Source organism: Dromaius novaehollandiae, chromosome 1 (genome assembly GCF_036370855.1).
Source record: "Dromaius novaehollandiae isolate bDroNov1 chromosome 1, bDroNov1.hap1, whole genome shotgun sequence".
NCBI classification, from domain to species: Eukaryota; Metazoa; Chordata; class Aves; order Casuariiformes; family Dromaiidae; genus Dromaius; species Dromaius novaehollandiae.
The window spans coordinates 88119348-88139435 of record NC_088098.1 but is presented as its reverse complement, the minus strand read 5'-3'; the positions used below and the strand labels follow the sequence as shown (position 1 = coordinate 88139435).

Genomic DNA, 20088 nt, shown 5'->3' with positions numbered 1-20088 from the left:
AACACGGAATATAGGTGATGAATGCTGGAAAAAGAATCATGCTGGGCAAACAAAGAAGCTGCGATTCCGAATAGGGTTGTCTGTAGCTGCTCCCATCTGGGACCGCCAGGAATGCGTCACCAGCATTCGCCCAGAACTGAACGTGATTTTTCCACAGCTCATTTTGCAGGCAGCTTTTACCTGTAATTCTTTGGTTTGGGCTTTTTCTCCTCCTTTGGTTAGCAGACTCCAGCGTTTCATGGGATGGGAAGTTTTCTGCGAAGCCTGGAGAAAACCGGCCCCGCTCTTTTGTATGAAAGGGTACTAAAAAAAACACCCAACACTTCCCTGCTCTACCGTTTTCCCGGTGTTACCGCCCCTCCCTCTAGTCGAGGAAGGGCCGAGCTCCGCCCGTCCCCCGCAGCCGGGCAGAAGCGGGCAGAGCAGCGGCCGACGCCATGTTGTGCGGGGCCCCTTCGGCGGTGCGGGCGGCTACCGGCGAGACGCAGCAAATCGCGGACGAGGTGAGGGGGGACCGCGGTGGGGGCAGGGGTAGGGCGGCCCCGGGGCGTGGAGCCGCCCTGCGGGGAAGCGGGGGGGCGGCTGGCCGCGACCTGGCCACGAGCCGCCCCGCCGGGCGTGAGAGCGGCTGCGCCGCGGCGCCATGGCGGTGGGGCTCAGTCAAAGCCTTCCTCTTCGTGGGGGTGTTCCCCACTGTGGGGTATCTTCCCCCCCCCCCCCCCCACAGCCCCCTTTTGCTTAAAAAAATAGAAACGAACGAACGCAGTGACTCTCGCAGGTCTTTCGTACAGTCTGCGCCTTCGGCAGCTCTTTCCTGAGCTGTTTCTGTTTTGGCAAGACCCTCTTTTGGAGCACGGATGCAGCTATTAAATAAGGCTTCGCAGACCCGGTGCCAGGGCTCAGCAGGCTTCCTCCTACTCAGTCTGACTTCTTTCGGCCAGCAAAGCAATATTTGATTTGGTTTTAGCTTACTGAGAGCTTCTAGGTGATGGCTTACTGTTTACTGTTTGCACTAAAGCATTGCCAAGGCATCCCATCATGGAGCAGGAATGAATTAGGTGAGTCCCAAACCTTGGTCACCCCCGGGGCCTGTTTGGCGTGCGTCTGGTTCTCTGGGGAACGTGCTCGCCCTGGAAGCCCAGGTGCATTTTCTTTTATTCTTGGGTGCTAAACTTTGCATGAGGTGATTAAAAACTCATCTTCTGAAACCCGTCTGCCTTGGCAAGGTCTCCAGACTGCTTTATAGCACTGACCTATCTTTTTTATTTTTATTTTTTTGTGATGCCACTGCTCTGTGTATCACCTACATGTTCTGTCAAAAAATTGCATAGTAATGCAATATTGCATATTAATACAAGCAGAGCCAGGACCTGCAGTGAGGATACCCTCCGAGTATCTATCCCAGGGGTGCTGCAGTTATCTTAAGCTCTGTGGATTTTATCCCTCATCAGCGTCTGGATACTGTAGAGAGAAGGAGCCTGCCTCGAAGTTCCTGAAAGCAAATTGGGGGAGCTCTTCTCCCCTCAGCTCCCGTTCGTGGAGATGCCTCGCCACCGCTGTAATCTGCCTGCCCATCTCCCATTGGTGCTTTAAGTTTGTCCCTCCTACCAAACACGGTGTGCCCCAAGTCCTGCACGATATTCTCCAAGCACGCATTTTCTTTGCCTTTCAGGCTTCGTTCCTGTATGTAAACAAGCAGCGGTAAGTCAGTAGTCATAGGTTTAAATTCACTGCTTTGGGGCTGCATCTCTGTGGGAAGGATGTTCAGAGGTCTAGATGTTTAGGCAATGCTCTGGACAGAAACTTCCCCCTCCCCCCCCCCCTTATTTAAAAGCAGGAAGGCTGACAAAGTGCAGAAATGTATTGAGCAATTCTTAACTATTTGGAACCCATCCCTGTGCCTGCTTGGTCTTTGTTAAGGTTTTATCGCCTTCAGAGAGAACAAGTTGAAGATTTTAAGAAGAAATTCTAGAGGAATTCGGAGAGCATCGTTAAGTGGTTAGGCACAGCTGGGGCACTCTACAGCTCTGTTCCTGCTTCTGCAAATGATGTAGTATCTACCAGTAATATAAGCACAAGGTGATCAGTATGCTTTCTGATGTGTAAAGTTTGAACTCTAAAAATTCTGTTTCCTTTCTCAAAAGGAAGCAGGAGCTGGAAGAAGGCACTCCCTCTTTTATGAAGGCTAAACTTTGTAACTGCTTTCTGGGGGGAAATAAGCAAGAAAATATCTCTGTTATTTCACAAAGCAGAATTCACCTCAACAACTGGCAATTCCAAATAGTGATGCTAGTTATAGCATCTTAAATTATTGTCCATGTTAATGGGACACATGCTTTTCCTCTAATAGTGACTATGTACAAATAAGTCCTTCTTTCAAAACATGCAGTCTCAGGTCAGTCGCCTGTAATAATTACAAAGTGCCTTCTGCTTTTTGCTTTTATCAACTAGGGTGTGTCACACCAATGAAGAAAGATTAAGGACAAATTATAGCTTCTTGCGCTCCTTATCATTGTCCAGATTTGTTTGCTAGACAGCAGCGATTTCTAAGCACATATAAAACACCCAAAGGCAACGGGACTGCACGGCAGTCATTGAAATTAAAGTTTAGTTTGCAGAATCTGATGATGTTGCCTAAAAAAGATGTGTTTCTCTTAAGCACCAGGCTGAGCTTGCAGTATTGAGTACAGTATCGAGATTTGCTGAGAGATTGACAATTATTGTTCTGCTCTGAAAAGGCCTGAATGTTGTGTTAAAGATAATGCTTGTGTGCAATCAATGCTGCACATGGACTGAAAACTGGATTTGTCTAAAAACCTGAATTTCTGTTCTGTGGCAGGCTGCAGTGCTTCAGTAATCCAAAAATAAGATGAAGAGTGAAAGCCAAACCAAACCAATTTGATTCAGAAGTGATGGAATTTACCAAAAATCTGGCATTTTCATTTAAAACTAAATATGTCAAAGTTTGTCCAGTTTGTTTTGACTGCCAGTTTAAATTATTTTATTTAATGAAATATACATGGGAAAACTCAAAACTGAAATTTGCCATGCTCAGCTGGATACAGACTATGACGAAAACATTCATTTTGTTAATCAAGATAAGAGTTCTTAAATTGTTTGCTTAAAATCAGATCTTTTCAGAGATTTGTTAGAGCCTGCCAAGTTTGCTCACCACAAATATGTTTCCTGTTCCTGCTTTTCCAGTTCTCATCTCCATCGCATTGTTTCTTTAGGTTCATGTAATGCCAAACGTTGGTCAGACTACTTGTCAGGTCGTAGCCCTGGCAAGTAGTGCTCCTTACTGAGAGCAGGTAAAGCATGAGAAATAGCAGGACAGGCTTCTCTTCGACAGTGTCTCTGGCTTGAGGGTCTCCTGGGAGCTGTCTCTCCAAGGCAAGGAGTGCAGCCCAGGCCTGTTCAGCCTTTGGAGGTTACTCAGGATGAATTTTAACCACTCGTCTTTTAGTGACTGCTGTGAGAGTGAGCATGTAGGACACCACAGAGCCTTTGAGAGACAATAACTTTCAGTCCTGTGATTGAATCACAGATTCTTCAGGTTTGGAGGGACCTCTCCTTCTGCTCAAAGTAGAATCAGCTCTGAGAGCAGACCAGGCTGCTTGGGACTTCATCCAGCTGGCTCTTGAAAATCCAAGGATGGAGAGTGCACAACCTCCCTGGGCAACCTGTCCTCATGTGAAAAAGCTTTTCCTTATATCCAGTTAGACGGTCCAATTTCAATTTATGACCATTGTGTCTCATCCTTCTGCCATGGCCCTCTGTAAAGAGCCTGGTTCTGTCTTCTCAGTAACCTGTCATTACTGGGAGGCTTTCCCACAAGCCTTCTCTCCTCCTGGCTGAGGAGGGGAAAATTGGGCATACTATTCCCAACAGGCTTAACAAGGGCCAAGTAAAGGGCAGCAATCACTTGCCTCTGTCTTCTGGCTGCACTTGTGCTTGATGCAGCCTGGTATGCTGTTCTTACCGGGGCACACTGCTGGCTCGGGTTTAGTGTGCTATCCCCCAGCACCCCAGATCTAGCAGTAGATCGTTTGCTAGCAAAGTGGGTTGATACCGGTTCTTTCAGTGAATGTTTCTCTCTGGGCTCTCCCTCTCCACCCCAACCAAGGATGCCCTTTTGTCACGCGCTGTGACAAGTCATTGCCATGTGACGCTGAGCTGTCTGCAGTCATTGCTTGGCTTTCTGGTGGAAATAGAAAATGTGCTGAGCCAGGCTGCTTCTCAGACCTAAAAAACGAACCTTGTGTAGCATCTAGGATTGCTAAGGGAGTTGGGGACAGCAAAGGGCCAGCAGTATACCTATTGTTCCCCCAAGGAAGCAGGTGGGATGCAGGTGGGATTCAGGCAGAATGGCAGATGTATTAATTCCCCTTGAATTTATGAGGAAAGGAAAGGAAAAAAACACAATATAGCTGGAAAGAGAAAATCTACTTGCTGCTCTTCTGTTGTCCTGGGAGTCAGGGGAGAGCTGCATAATGTTGTACTGCAGGAGGGAAGGCCTTCTGGGTAGTACTGAGCTTGCAGCAAGGACTCCGAGACTAATTCTTATTGCCCTTGTAAATGAAGCCTGAAATCTTCTGCCTTCCTGAACAAGAATTTCATAGTAGAGCCATGATGTTCTAGAGAGCCAAGTGCAGGAAAGAAAAGCGGGAACTCATGTGAGTTCTTGTCTCCGTCTGGAGTATTGGGCAAGTTATTTTGACTTGTGAGCACTGATTTTACATTCTGGAAACTGGGAATGATAACTCAGAAGGCTTTATGGTTCAGTTATTATTTGGAAAATATTTGCAGTTTGAAAACACTACAGACTGCAGTATCATATGCTGGAAGAACTGTCAAATTAGTGTTATAAAAGCTCAGACTTAGGCATTTTGCTTTTAAAGCTTGATTTTGAATGCTTGTTCTGTGATGCTACCTCTGTAATAACTTGTTCTGAATTTGAAAAGGAAGGCTATGCTGAAGAAAGCCATTTTTGTCAGTGTTAAAGAATATCATACTGGGGCTGTCTAGAGTTAGCCACTTAGCACAACTTATATAAAACTTACTTAGGCTTCAGCAAATTTAGCTACTCATGCTTAGGCCGCACTTGGATAACATGAGGAACTTTCACCTAGTTCAGTAAAAGAGGGCCCCAGAGCCGGTTCAAGGTGGAAAGATATGGAAGTTACAAGCAGTCTGTGTTTCTGTGTCTCACACTCCAAAAGGGAGGATGTCAAGACTTTGAAATAAGGTCTGTGCAGGGTGTCAGGGCCTTGAGAAACAAAGTCTCCTCTCACTGCTGGGGCAGTGTTAATTATTGTGGTCAGGAATTACCTCCTCCAGACCTTGAGAGACAATGGCAGGACCCAATAAGGAATGGGAAGACCCCACACCTGAATATTACTATTGGTCTGAACTACCATGTGAGGGTTGGAGAACTTAGATTGTAAAGTTGTAATTGCCCAGGGGGTTCTTGTTCGGGGTCCCTCTCTGGAGGCACCCGGCTCGAGCTGTCATTTGCCACTATACCACTTATAGTAAATGAGTTTGTGATACTTCGCGTCTGAGACTCTGCTTCGGGAAACCTGGGGTCAGAGATCTTCTTTAACAGTCAGGATAAATACTGTGTATACATTATAAACTTCTCTTTAAAAAGACTGAAGTCTTGTATGTATAGGTATCAAACCACTTTACGTTTGTTGATAAATAAACAGGACAGGAAGGGAAGCAGAGACATGGAGAGAGGAAATGATTTGTCAAAATCCATCTTCTGGAGTACCCAGACAGTTCTCTGTTAGAGGCTTAGTTTCAGTCTGTGATGATTGAATCACACTGCTGTCTTGGCTTTGCTGCCTGTATAGATTTCTGGCATTGCTTTAATACAAGTCTTCACGTTATCCATTTTGATCTTTTAGTAACTCTGAAAAGCAGGAGCTCTGTATCTAGAAACTCAGCAGCAGTCGCCTGAATGGTACTGAGGCACTGGCGTTGTGGGCCTTAAGTCTGAAATACTTGATTCTTGCACTAGTCTTAAATAACTTTCTGTTTTCTTAAGGTGAAGCCTCAGCTAGAAGAAAAAGAAGGGAAGACCTTTGATGTCTTCACTGCAGTGGAGTTTAAAACCCAGGTGGTTGCTGGAACAAATTACTTCATCAAGGTACAGGGCAGTGTGGAATGGGATCCCATTTTTTTTTGTACATGTATAATATTATGAATTTTTTTTTTCTTTAACTACTTACCTACACAAGAATGCTTGTGATTTCATCTTAATAAGAAAAAATGTTTACAACATCCCACACCGCTGGTCTCCCTACCTGCATTAAATGGAGATAAAGTTAAGAATGCTTCACTATTTCTGTAATGATTTTTACTCTTCAGTATTTTGTGAAACTTGGTTTGCGGACCATCATTTCATGATGTTCAGCACTAATATTTCATTAAATGAAATCCAGGTATGTAAAGATAGTCATGCATCAAACCCTCTCTGACTCTGCCTGTAGTCATGCCACACAAAAGAACAAGCAACTGTGATCAAAGCATTTAAGTGCTTATTGTGCCAGGTAAGATTAGACATTTTATAGGTGTTGAATATATTAACCACCTCTCTGCAACTCTGATTCTCTAGCTGTATGTTCCCTATCAGGCATAGGGAGGATTAACAGGCATAGAAGGATTAAGTGATAATTCCACAAAGCCATGACTTCTAATCTGCTTCAAAACAAGACCACATCTTCTGAGGTGATGGTTTTTCTTACTGCCTTCCTGCTTCCCCATCCTGAAAACACACCAATCCAAACCATACCTCCTGTTGAAAGCTGCTGGGATTCCATGGAGCTTACTGTTTTTCTTACTTTTCAGGTCCATGTTGGCAATGATGAGTTTGTGCACCTGCGGGTGTTCAGAAGCCTTCCTCACGAGAATAAGCCACTGAGCCTTCACAGTTACCAGAACAGCAAGACTAAGGATGATGAGCTGACATATTTCTAGCAAGCTTATCTTGTGCATTTTCCTAATGGCCACTTACGTGCATTTTCTATAGGCTGCAAAATGTTGACTCTTGTGCAAGTGAGAACAAGAATATGTCTCTTTGTAAACCTAATACTGAAAAAAAAAAAATCTATTTCTTGTGTGCATTTTCCCAAATGTGCAATATCTAAATGAGGAACATAGCTCTCCTTTCACCTACACTAATGCAAATCTGAAGAAGCTGCACTGACTTCAGTGCACCTTGACTAGAATACTGTGCCTGAGTTAAGTTTGTGAACTTCCCTGGTCTAAATTGCAAGGGATGTCTCATTAGCATTCATGTATCTGCAGCAAGGAGCAAGAGGAAAGCTTGTATCTTCTCTGTGCTGTTCTGCAACAGTGAATATATACATAGATTTAAGGTGGAGCATGTGTTTTATTGACAAGGACCTAAAGACAGACTTGAGCATGAGCAAATTTTGAAAGCATGAAGAATAGGAGGATTGTAGTCTTGAAACAAACATTCCTTTGGTTATCATGTTTATCTTGTGTCAGCAGTAGGATATAATGTCCAGTAGAGGGTGTATGAGTTGAAAAAAAAAGCAGCTTATTTTCCTATTCTTAAGGAAAAGTCCTGGAAAGAAATTTAAACTAGGTAAAGTATCTGCATAAACAACAATAAATACTTCTCTTGAGTTTAGACTGCATTTTGACTGGTGTTTCACTGTTTCATTTGCTGCTTTTTGGTACTGGTTATTGTCTTGCTCAGAGTTTTTCCATAAGCCTTTTTCATATTCCATATACCTTTATATTTCTCTTTATGTTTACATTTATATTTATGTTCTAATTAGAAATACTTCCTTTGAATGTGGTGAGGGACATGAAGGGCAACAAGACAGGCTTCTACAGGTATATCAGCAGCAATGGGAAGATTAGGGAAAATTTGGGCCCTCTGCTAATTGGGGCAGGGGGCATGGTGACAAAAGGACATGGAAATGGCCAAGATACTTGTTAAAGAATAGTGAACTGAAACTATCTAGAGGTAGCCGCTTAGCACAACTTATATAAAACTTGCTTAGCATGAGTAGCTAAATTTGCTGAAGCCTTAGGCCGCACTTAGATAAAATAATGAACTTTTACTTAGTCCAGTAAGAAAAGGACCTCAGAGCTGGTTCAAGCTAGGAAGATAAGGAAGTTACAAGCAGGCTGCATTCCTGCGTCTCACACTCCGAAAGGGAGAGTGTCAAGGCTTTGAAATAAGACCAGTGCAGGGCATTAGGACCTTGAGGGACAAAGCCTTAGCTCACTGCTGGGGCAGTGTTAATTGTTATGATTTAGAATCACCTCCTCCTCAGAACCTTAAGACACAACAGTAAGACCCAACAAAAACAGAGGTACAACCGTCATCAGAGACCACAAAAAACAAAAATAAGGAGAAAAACGGCTTACCTCAGAATGACAATGAGACCCAATGAGGAGCAGGAGACCCCAGACCAAAAAAATTACTATTGGTCTAACTACCACATGAGGCGTGGGAAATGTTGGAAAAAAACTATAATTGCCCAGGATTTGTTTATGTTAGGGTCCCTCTTCGGAGGCACCCAGCTCGAGCTGTAATCACTGCACGCGCGTCATTAAAATTTAATTATTTAATTTGTTTTGATTTGGCTCTGAAATTTTCTGCAGGAACCTAGGGTCAGGCCCTGTTATGGTGGCCAACAAGCCTCATTTCCATAACAATACTCAACGCTTTTTTTTTTGCCTTAGCCTTTACCTGCCTTTGGCAATCCAAGGTCCCTAAGTCCAGAGGAAGGTTGGGAAAAAGGAAGATGTGGCAGAGTAGGGTTAGGGAACACTTAAACAAACTGGACATACACAAGTTTGCAGAAAAAGGATCTAGTAGTCCTGGTGGGCAGCCATTTGAACACAGGCTGGCAATGGCCCTTTGCGGCAGAGAAGGCCAATGGTATCCAAGCTGCATTAGGATGAGCATTGCCAGTAGCTTGTTTTTTTAAACGCACTTACAGCAACTCCAAGAAGGCATCCCAGTGCTGTGCTGAGGTATGCAGCCTGTCTTAAGCCTAAAGCACTCTCACAGCAGGCCCAAGTTTTGTCTTCAATGCATGCATGGCAGCATTTTGGGAAGAGAAACTGAAAAGGCTGCACTTTGCCTTACAGTGAGAGTACCTCAGGTGGCACAAGCAGCTTTGACTCTCATATTTCAGCACAAGGCACCTCAGACCCCATCCATGCTTTAGCCAGACAGCACATGACATGCAATACAGGAACAGACAGCTTTCAAACTCTTTATTTGCATGCATTTACTGACAGAGGCCAAATCCTCACGTGACTTGCAGAAGTGAAGAACTATGCCCCACTGTTTCTCAGAAGTAGGTCAGAGGATCATCTCTGGTTTTGCCAGTCTGATAACTGACAAGGCTGGGACCCTGGTTCTTATGAGGAAGGCTCTCAAACACCCTCAGATGGACATACATGGAATCAGAAACCTGGACCTAAAAACCAAAACAATGGGGAAAGTAAGGATCATAGGTGAAGTAGGTTCAAAACAAGCATGCTCTTTACTTGGAGAAATACAGGCGCTTAATTATAGGCATGTCTCCATTTTTACTTCAGCATCATTTAACCCACGTCTGGATAGTAGCTGGTGGTGGAAACTGTCTATACCTGTGGGGAACTGTATAGAAACCTTAAGACTGACATGAAAGGAAAATGAATCGGACTCTCTAGCTGTGGAAGCACCAGAACTAACAACAGGAGAAAGGTGTTGATGGCATCCTGATTAAGCTCATCAAGATCCCAGCACATCAGCACACAACTTCTCAGGATACTCAGAGCCAGAGACAAAAGACAATGAGTAAATCCTCACAACTCAGAAGTGGGATAGGATGCAGAGACAGTGTCAGTGCCTAGAGGGTACAGAAGACACATCCAAAACCAGCAAATGGTCCTAAGCAACCCCAGAGAAGCAATGATAACTTGATAGCCAGCATCAGTATTACATATTCTTCTTCAGTATTACTGAAAATATGTTGGAGTCTGGACAGACAACTTGATTTTTCTTGATGCCTGTGGAGGGGTATGAGCATGAACAGCTGAAGCACTTTACTTTAAAAAAAAAAACCAAAAAAACAAAAAAAAAACCCTCACCTTCTCCTCCAGAAAGTTATTACACAGGGTACAATATAGGAAATAAAGATTTGCTACAGTAAACAGAGCCGAGTTAACAGGCACTAAACTCTCACAGTGTGAGGTAAGCAGTATATAGTATTAAAAGAAAGTTTAGGAACCATGCTTTCTGATGGCTGCAGCATGGCACTATGTTTGTTTTGGTCTAGATTGCATCACAGCTGTAAGTTTGATAGTGAAATACTGGCGATCTGGAAAATTCCAAAGTAACAAAGAAAGAATCTTGTGACAGTCAGAGCTAATTCCAATTGATACAAAAAATGAAGCAAGTTGCTGGGGTGGGGGGTGGGGGGAATGCAATACTGGTAAACCAGTGCTGGACTTGTTTTCTGTCGCTTGCAAGATTGGGAAAGGAGAGAGAAATGATCAGTTATCAGGGCTAAAAAATGTTTTTCTAAGTTAGGCATCATGTCACTCATCATTTCTGAGTAGTTCAGCTTAGCATGAATAGCAGGAGAACTAGTATTTTGCACATGTAATTGCCTATGTCAGCAGCAAGATGGCAGTGGGTGCAACTTCTGCCTCTGCTGCAGGCTTTAGGTAAATTTTTACTGCTAGTGACTCAGTTCCAACATCTCACAGGTGCAGAGCAAGGATAAACATCATTCATGTCAGTGAGACCTTGACTGGCCATAAAATAGCTAATCTGTCAGTAAAATTTCCTGAGGCCCACAGAACACAGAAATAACTGTTGAAAGTTACTTGAAGGAGGGACCCAGGAAAGAAGGTGTGGCAGCGTTTGTCCTTCCTGCAATCAAGGAAGTATGAGCAGTGCAGAACAAATGTTCATCATGTCTCTCTGCAGAATCACTGCTCACCAAACCCCACCCGCCAATTTCTGCAATAGCAAGATACAGACCCTTGTCAAGGGAGCACATCGTACCAGGCAGATGTCTGTAAAACTCTCAGGGGTTGTGATACAGCAGTCACCTGCAACATTCACTCTACTTAAGGAAAGGCAGCCTGCCAGCAAGCAGTGTTTCCTGATCTTACGTTCTGGTTGTAAAATATGCCCAGCAATCTCTTAGGTGTTGCTTCTCTCAGAAAACTCAAATCCATGGGTAAGGTTTTCAGGTGGAGTACGCACAGTGCCATCAGAGGCCCCAGATGAAGCACTAACCATTTCCCCACACAGTGGAAGAGGAGCTTTACAAATACAGAAAGAACTAGCTGGCAAACTGCACCTCTGCAGCAAATGATACAGAATGAAGAGGTCAAGCACAGGCTTGTATGCAAAACTGGTCAGTAGTAGTGTGTGGGATGCCTAAATGAGATTTAAAAGATTGACTCTAACTCTCCATTAGATCCTCAGGCTGACCTCAAATTAATCATAATAAACACAATGCTTCCTTTCACAGCAAAGTAACAGCTTTTCCACTGCCTCTGTGTCTTCCAGTGGAGAGCAGAGCTAAGGCTGGTTCAGATAATTCAAGCCAATAAGACAGTCAATAGTCTTTCAGGAAAGATGGTCCTAAAAAGGTTGTCATTCACATCTCAAAAAGCACAGTGCATGTTTTTAAGGTTTCCTATTCCTGTCCTATAGGAGTGAGAAACAGAGGAGTTTTACAGCCATCTGGAGATAGTCCCTAACTCTAGCCACATCAGAGGGTTTTCTACTACACCTACTTTTTTTCCCTTGGTATAAGCCAATACACAAGTCACATCTATTGTTTCATTAGAAATCACTCCCTCTTATAATATATACAGACCTTAATGAAGTAGTTTATTCCAGCAACCACCTGAGTCCTATATACTATGGCTTGAAAGATGCCATATGTTTCATTTACCCTGCTTTCAAATTGTGGCTTCACCTGTAAAAAGAAAGGGGAAAAAGGGTTAGCAGGTTGGTATTAAGGCTTTCCTTTCACATCCACCACTCTTAATTTTCAAATTCCTAAAATACATACAAACCCTTAATAAAATAAACCCAGCAGAACCAAATTAATTCAATTTACACCAAAACCTCCAGCTCATTTCAAGCATTGCCTCCAGCCTCCTTTAAAATCCTGTCACAATTAGGCTTCCTAATAGTTTAGCTGGACAACTTTCAGGAAAATCTCTCTCCTGCTCAGTATAGGGAAACCACTGCCTAGTGCCTTTTTAATTTTTTGTCAAAGGCACCAGGTACCAAACCATACTGCCTGCAGGGTATGTCCTGTGCCAAGCATACCATTATGCAGTAATGGAAGGAACACCTGAGCCCGTGCCAGTCAGTCTGGGAGGCTGCAGGCCCCTGCTGTGCTTCACAGCCTCGGAGCTGTACTCGATTTGTTTATTGCAAGTTCTGTAAGAAAAAAATATTAAACTAGGTTCTTTGAGAGTACTGTTCCTGAAAGTTATTCTAGTCCTGGTTGAAGCCTTGCAGCTAAAGCTGTAATTTAAGCTAAATAAGCCATTAAACATCTACAACTGCATAACATATAAACTGTAACAGTTACAGTGGTCCAGCATTAGATTAGGTACTTCCCTTTCCTAAAGTAGATGTAGGACCTTTAAAGTGTGAGCCAGAGTCAATCCCAGAACTGCATAAACATCATCAGTCTCACTGCATATTAGTTGCAGCTAATGTAGTTTGAGAAGAAACAATACTCTGTGCTGACAGTACTTATACTAACAACTGCAGGAGATGTACTTAAGCACAGTACCCAGCTTAAGCCCTGTAGATCTTAAAATACGTACAGTTCAGGCATTCACAGACTCTTTACGTACCTATTAAAAAGGTGTAAAAATTTCTGCTGAAACACATATGTAGGTGAAGTTCAGGTTCATTGGCAATTGCAGTGGCCCTAGCTTCTCAGAAGTCAAATATTCCTACAAATACTAGACTGCAATGGCAAGGGGGAGGGGGACAGCTGGGAGCACAGGTAGAAGTCTAGCCAGGTGTCTACAGCATCAGGATTTATGCACCAGTGAATGTTTTACTACAGTAGCTTGCATCTGATGACACAAATTCCCAGTAGAAATGTGACTACAACAAATGTAACTGGAAAACAACTCTCTAGCATCCAGAAAGCATGAACAAACTCTTGCAAGCTGGGTATCAGCCCCTCCTCTACATGACACACTCACTAATGACCTGATGCAGGTCAGCTGCATACCAGAAGTTGGGTGGATGAGGGCATCACTATTCAGAAGCCTGTTCAGACAGTCCCTGGGAGGGGTGTGGCAATGCATCAGCACTTCCCATCATGGGAAGTTTCACAGGAGAACACAGAACTAATTGGTGTTCTTCCCAGAACTTCTGCCTCCCACTCACCATCACTCCCCTGACATTTCTTCACACTAGCCAGGTGCCAGGAAGCAACACGCAGATCAACAATTTCTGGACAGTCAGTAATTTTCCAATACCTTCAACTCACCATCTTGAGGCTTTTCATAATCTTTCACTCTATTCATTTACTAAAGTAATTGCCAAGAGCCCTTTGTTGTTCTTCTACACTAATGAAGCAGGTTCCACATAGCTCCTATCCCAGGAACAGCCAGCTATACTTTCAGCTCAGCTATACTTACAACTCAGAGCTACTAACAAACAAACAAGGAAACTCCAATTCTCAACCCTCTTCCAGCTGGCAGGGTCTGTAGGCTTCTAGAAATGTAAATGAACCATATGCAAGTTAATTGTGGCATCTTTGGAAACTCATTATTCCTGTCTCAGAACAAAAAGTCAGTTCTACTTCTGTCCTGACTTACGATCTCTCCCAGCCTCTGACCACTTGTTATTTATTGACCAAGCCTTTAGTAAGATCAGACATGCAGACAGCTTCTTAATCAAATAGAAAATATAACATTCCTCAGCTCATATCTAATAGCTCCTTAACCCCCAAACATTCCTGAGTTTATAGGCAAAGGCTATAGTACAAGGGGACTGAGTAAATAACATATACCCCAGTTCACTGAGGATTAGACTAGAGACAAGGCAAAGGTGCAAGTAAATGATTCCATAATCCCAAGAGCAGATAGACCTTGGGCATCCCAGGGTTTGCACATGCTCTTCACAACTTTGTTCAAGTCACATGAATTGCTCCTCCTCTTAGTGGAGCATAAAATCCTACAGAATTGCATCTCCTAAAGCGTAACACTTATCCAACTGGAAGCCTAGGGGGATTGCCCCACCATAAGGTTTTTCTCCACAAGAATGTTTTCCTTAGAGAACTGCACAAGCAAAGCCTCTCTGGAGTCTGAGCTTTCAAAAGGAAAGGACATGCAAAGGCAGGGGGAGGGAAGGATCACAGAGTTCTTCAAATAAAGAGCAAAGAATAATTTGTTTTCATTTTCCTGAAGTTATTTGTGGTGCTCTTCCATTCTCAGTAACTCACTCCTCTTCCAGAATCAAAAAGAATATACACACCTCCACATTTAAAATTCCGTATTTTGCCCTGTATTTTGTGAGCATGAGCACAGCCTGACATGGACTTTCACATTAAGTGCCTTTTTGCTCACTGACAACTAAGCACCACAGGAGACGTTGTCCTCTCTCTCACACACATACGAAGAGACCAGAATTGTAAACACACAAAGGTGCCGCAAGCCCTTGCCTAAGTTCATCACTCCATGGTCTCTTCCCCATAGGTAAAAGGGAATTTCTGATCCCTGCAAGTGCTGCTCCTTCAACCGCATGTTAGTGTAGGATGAACAGTGATGCTGCTCTTGAGCAATTCAGTCGGTGCCCCTAAACGTTTTTAGATGATCCTTTGCCCTTCAGTTCCGCAGTAAATCATCCTGTCTCTGTCTAGCCTATTATCATTATTCCTCTAGGAATAATTCCTCCAGCCCTGCCTCACATATGCACACCTCACTTGGGACACCCCAGACTCCTCGCAGCCTTCAATGCCCCCGCAAATCCCTCTAATGTAACAATCTACCTGTTCCCTCTTTCCCCTCACATCCCACTTCCTAGCAGAGACACTAGCACCCTCTAATACCTCGCCTGCTGTCTGATCAAACCTCTCTCCCTCTTCCTACACTCCTACTACACTCCAAGGACCTTCCATTTCACAGCCAAAATCCCCATACAGCCTGTTTACAAGATCTCCTGGTGGCTCTGTCTCTCCACTCGTGCAGTCCAGCTCACCTTAGTCCAGCTTCTTCGTTGCCTGGTCCTAGCCTGCAAGCCCACAGGAAACGTGGAGCAGCAATGGTGCGCACCTAGAACACCGTGGCACAGCAGAGGAGGAAGCTGGGAGCCTTGCACACACAAGCACCTGCAGCAATATTGACTAACACCTTCAGCCCTGCTACTTCCTATTTTTGTTTCCTCCTGGGGAGGATTAGCTACACTCTGTGTGGTTGCCAAATAAGGAAGAGCTCAGCTTCCAGAGTTGGGAGGATGGGGAGCGGGGAGCGGAGGAGGGAACAACAGGCAAGGGAGACAAAAGGAGATTTCCCATGTCACACTGTGCCCCCTCCACTCCTCAAGATACATGTTGTACTATTTAATAAGTGCTGCATTGCAGGATGTTATAGGATCTGCACATGTGGTCCGCAAACCTGCTTTCACAACAGCCCCACCGACCACCACAGCAGCTGCACTCACCTTGCCTGCTTGTGCTCAGCTCATCCTTCCCTATTGCGCCAGCAGCCCCTCCAGCTGTGACACCCCAAAATACCAGATGCCAGCAGAGAACATGCCAGAGAACAGCCATGTCCTGCAAGTGTCTTTGTTTTTAGTATATGCTACCATGTGGTTTGTCCTAATCAGGTCCTTCAGTGAAGAATTATCAGAATTAAGAATTCTATCAAGTATAACTCCCTCCCTTCAAATGCATTGCCCTTAACTTCAAACAAGTGACCCCACTGCTGGCATGCTAGAGCTGGTCTTTGAACTACATGCAAATGTACTGAAGGCAGCCAATACAATGCCTGGTTATGGGCAAGGAAAAGAGAGAAAAATGGTTTATCTCTGTGTTCTTGGTACAGTTCCAACCTCGAATGCTGACAAAATACTGGCAATTAAGGGGACTCCCATTTTCAGCACCAGCTACTTCAGTTTAAACACTGGTTCAGCATCACTACCTGGTCGTCTAACTTCTGCGCAAGCTTCAGGACTTGGTCCCCTGCACACAGAGACTGTTCTTCATCTTCAGATAGGTTGCAACTCACCTGGTGAACAATATGCTGGACCTCTGGGGTAGCAGGCCGGGTGTCAGATAAGCCCCCAGGCATCATGGTGGCAGATAACCTCTCCAGAACAACAGGCAGTTCTGAGAAGGGAAGTTCAGAGCAGTCTGAGCAGAGTCACCAGGCATCTCCTGTATAGATATATACACACGTCATGAAGTCACATGGCTTGTAGCTCACAGAGCCTACCATTACTGGAGAGGAAAATGGGGAAAACAGGAAAAAAGAACAATGTGAAGCATGGATATTAACAGTAAAGTGTGGGGCTTTTTTCATTTAAAATCTTTTGGTGGGTATAGAGTCTTCATGCCAATAAGAAAAATAAATGACAACAATCTCCAGCCACCCATATCTAAGACAGTTGGTTCAGGCTGAAACTAGAACCTCTCGACTCACCACCCATGCATAGATGACTGGTCTGTGCACTTAGGAAAGGGATCAAAGCTACACCCAGCATTTCCCAACACCATTCAAGATTAGACGAAAGTATGTGGCAATTTCTTTAGTATGGTTAAACGTTCAACTTGAAAATGTATTTTCCTCAATATCTTTCAAAGAAGTAGAAGAGGCAGCAGAAGATTGCTTTTTACTTTTTCAGTTACTTCCCTCTGCCCAACTTGAAAGGTGCCGAGGCACAGATCGGTCCCACTACTACTGTTCCCTGTTTTAGGCAAACACCAGAACCAGGAGGGAGAAAATTCCTATCCTAGGTTCAGGTAAGTATTGCAGAATATGGAGTACTATTTCCATTCTTTTTGAAAACCCAGCACCTGCTGGAAGAGAACGTACTATCTATCTGTTTTCCTGTCCCCCTCACTGCAGTAGCTGAAGGCACAAAGTAGCTGCTCTAATTTCAAGGTACTTAAAAGTTACACATTGCTAAAATATGTAACATGTAGAAAGTATGTGTGCATTCTGCATAAGAACTCACAGACACACGACAGTCACATGCATGACCATATATGAACGTACACAGCTCAAACACACGCTGCCTACTGCAGAAAGGCTAGCAACTGTTAGCAGCCCTGGCTGGTAAGGGAGAGCTAATGCTTCAGGACAGAAGAAAAATTGCTTTCCCTTTCATAGTCCTGCCATTCCCCTCTCTAGCAAAGGGGATGAATGTTGTTCCAGAGCAAGAACCAGAGGAGTAGCAACAGACCAAACAATTTTTTCTCCCTGGGGGTGGACACACATGAAGGAGTGAAGTGAGAACATGTGCAGAGCACTGGCAATGAGCACTTCTGGGATCAACATTAGAGAACTGGCCATAAGCAAGCAAGGTCATAGCCACAGCAATAGTGATTGTGCAGCACAGACATATCTGTCTATCAGTAGCACAGACCAGCTTAGGGACCCTCCTCATAGACAACATGCGATGCAACAAACTGAAAACAAGTACTTCATATGTAATTTCAAGGCCTGTTCTTGGTAGAAAGGGCTTGAGACTGGGAAACTAGGGCTGATAGGGCACTGGACTTAACAGGATATAGATTGAGGTAACATGTAGCATGTTGCTGATAAGAATGTTGCAAGATTGCCCAAACTTGGGCAACAGCATCAGGTGAGTGGATGAAAAGCATTTGAAGAACATCAGTTGTCACAGCACTTTTCTGAACAAAGTGAAAAGCATCCCCAGTTCTTGCAACTGAGGGGAGCGTGCTAACACTGTAAGTCTGCCATTTTCACTGAATTTACCAATCTGGATGAGTTTTTCCTCACAGCCCAGTTCATGGAGTTAATGACAACTCACACACATGAGCTCAACCTCCTTCTTATGCACACGCCACTGCTAAATCACTTGAGTGCCGATCATCTTCCCCCATGCTCCTACCATGCATCTTATTCACACAGCAGGATAGAGGACCTAGCCAACTGGAAGAGCCAGCTCACCTTACTAAGGCACAGAAGCCAGAGAATATGCCCAACAATGAGGCAGCACCAGTGCTGAACCAGGCGTTTTTACAAACTTCACTTACTGGGATGCAGATCACACTAACTCCCCAGGGAAGAGATGTTGAAAGACGTCCAGGGCAACACTAGCCTTTGGTGAACTCTTGCTGCTGATTGGCGAGAAGTTTGCTGAGTACAAAGGCTAGGAGGGGTAAAATTACAATCTCGGGAATTTGGACCTTAGCCTGCATGCTTGCTACCCTCAACCTTAGAGATTCTAAATGCATAGGCACCATTTGAACCAATTTCCCCAAATCAGTCTCATTTTTGCACTGAGTGTGCATGTAGCTTCGAGTCACAAGCCAAAGCCCTACACGTAACAAAACACTGAGGCAACAAGTCAGTCTTCTGGTTTTGCAGTGACAAGACATGTGATCATGACTGGATGAAAATAACACATGGTCTGCACTGAATTTCAAGAGCTGCTAAAGGAGAGCAGCCCTCCATCTACAAGTTGAAGGTCTAAATATCATCACAGTAACACTAGCCTCGACTTTCAACACACTGGTCTACAAACAATGGTTTCTATCTCAATACCCACCCAGATTTCAAAAGCTTTCTGATATTGTACATCAGCTAGAGAGATAGATAGAAACCTGAAATTCAGCAGCAGAAAGTTGTGTTTCGTCTAGTGTTAAAACCTAGTGTTAACCTAGTGTGAAAATCATCAAGAGTTCTAGCCTATGCTGAGCTTACGGTACCGGTCAAGAGCCTCTTCCCATTAGTCTGCTCCAAGACAACCAAATTCTATCCTTAAAAGATTTCTGTAAAAACACTAGCTATTTCATCAGTCTGGAGTGCCTAAAGGTTGCAGAAGAGAGCACTGAGCACCTAAAGGCTGCAGAAGAAGAGAGCATGGAGCACCAGAAAAAACGCCTCTTCCCATTTCACAAGAGGAAACGAAGCATATGTTTGAGATGGCTTTCCACCCCAGCACAGGAACAAGCCACTGCAGGGGATCTAGACTCTGGGCAGGAGCATCGGTTGTGCAAATCGTTAAAGTGCCTTAACTTGAAGAAGTAAAGTTAGAGCCAGAAAAAGGGATGAAATCCTGCTATTTGCAGGGTCCACTATTTGATACACATGACATCAAGCAGTCCAGTTATCTTGTGGCTACTTTGATGATGATAGGAGTAATAAAGTTGAACCCTAACTAGGCATGATCCTAGAATGGACAGGGTCACTACACACAGAGAACATTTTATCTGCATTTATTTAGTACAGCCCACAGCCACTTACATACCATCACAAAGCATCCCACTTCTCAAACAAATCTTGAATACTCAAAAACTAGCAAAGCCTTCTCCCTCCCTTTTCTCCAAAGCACAGCATGCAATTTCAGCTACTCACCTTAATGTTCCACCAAGTTCAACAGCAAGAGATTCAAACAGCTGCTTGTCCATGTGATTTGTCATATACTGTAAGAGATATCCCTCTGTGCTCAGAGCAAACAAGACAGAGTAATTCAGCTTCTTAGTACAATCCTCTGTATACAAGCTGCTCTGTATACAACATGAAGAGGGGATGTTTGGGACTGAGAAGTCTTCTTATGGTATCAGAAGTTTTTCCACATAAAGATTTGTATAGATCTACTTGTTTGGCTTTATATTCAAAAGGAAAATACTGCCAATATTTTTTCCATTGCTTTCTCCCAACTAATGCTGAGCTAGCAACACTTTCTGGGCTACTGTAAAAAAATCTGACATCACATCCATTTCACAGGTCACTTTTCACAGCATCTGCTTAAGTGAAGAAGTTTTCCCACAACAGCTGAGCAAACATCTGGATGGATAAAGGAGGACAGTGATTAATTCTCATTACGATCTCAAGTTTCTACAAAAATACAGCACA

General features: G+C 43.9%; 2 protein-coding genes across 2 annotated transcripts; one reads left to right on the top strand and one right to left on the bottom strand.

Annotated features, from left to right (window-relative positions):
• The first annotated feature begins 351 nt into the window (after positions 1-351).
• Positions 352-7670, top strand: LOC112985914 (cystatin-B-like). The gene is made up of 3 exons (XM_026104872.2): positions 352-503; positions 6053-6154; positions 6856-7670. The coding sequence occupies exons 1-3, from the start codon at positions 438-440 to the stop codon at positions 6982-6984; spliced, it is 297 nt and encodes a 98-aa protein (XP_025960657.1). The 5' UTR covers positions 352-437; the 3' UTR covers positions 6985-7670.
• Positions 7671-9243: 1573 nt separating this feature from the next.
• LOC112985912 (cystatin-A-like) lies at positions 9244-19570 on the bottom strand. Its single transcript, XM_026104870.2, has 3 exons — positions 16270-19570; positions 11880-11981; positions 9244-9476 (listed from the first exon to the last, which is right to left on the bottom strand). The coding sequence occupies exons 1-3, from the start codon at positions 16333-16335 to the stop codon at positions 9348-9350; spliced, it is 297 nt and encodes a 98-aa protein (XP_025960655.1). The 5' UTR covers positions 16336-19570; the 3' UTR covers positions 9244-9347.
• Positions 19571-20088: the final 518 nt, after the last annotated feature.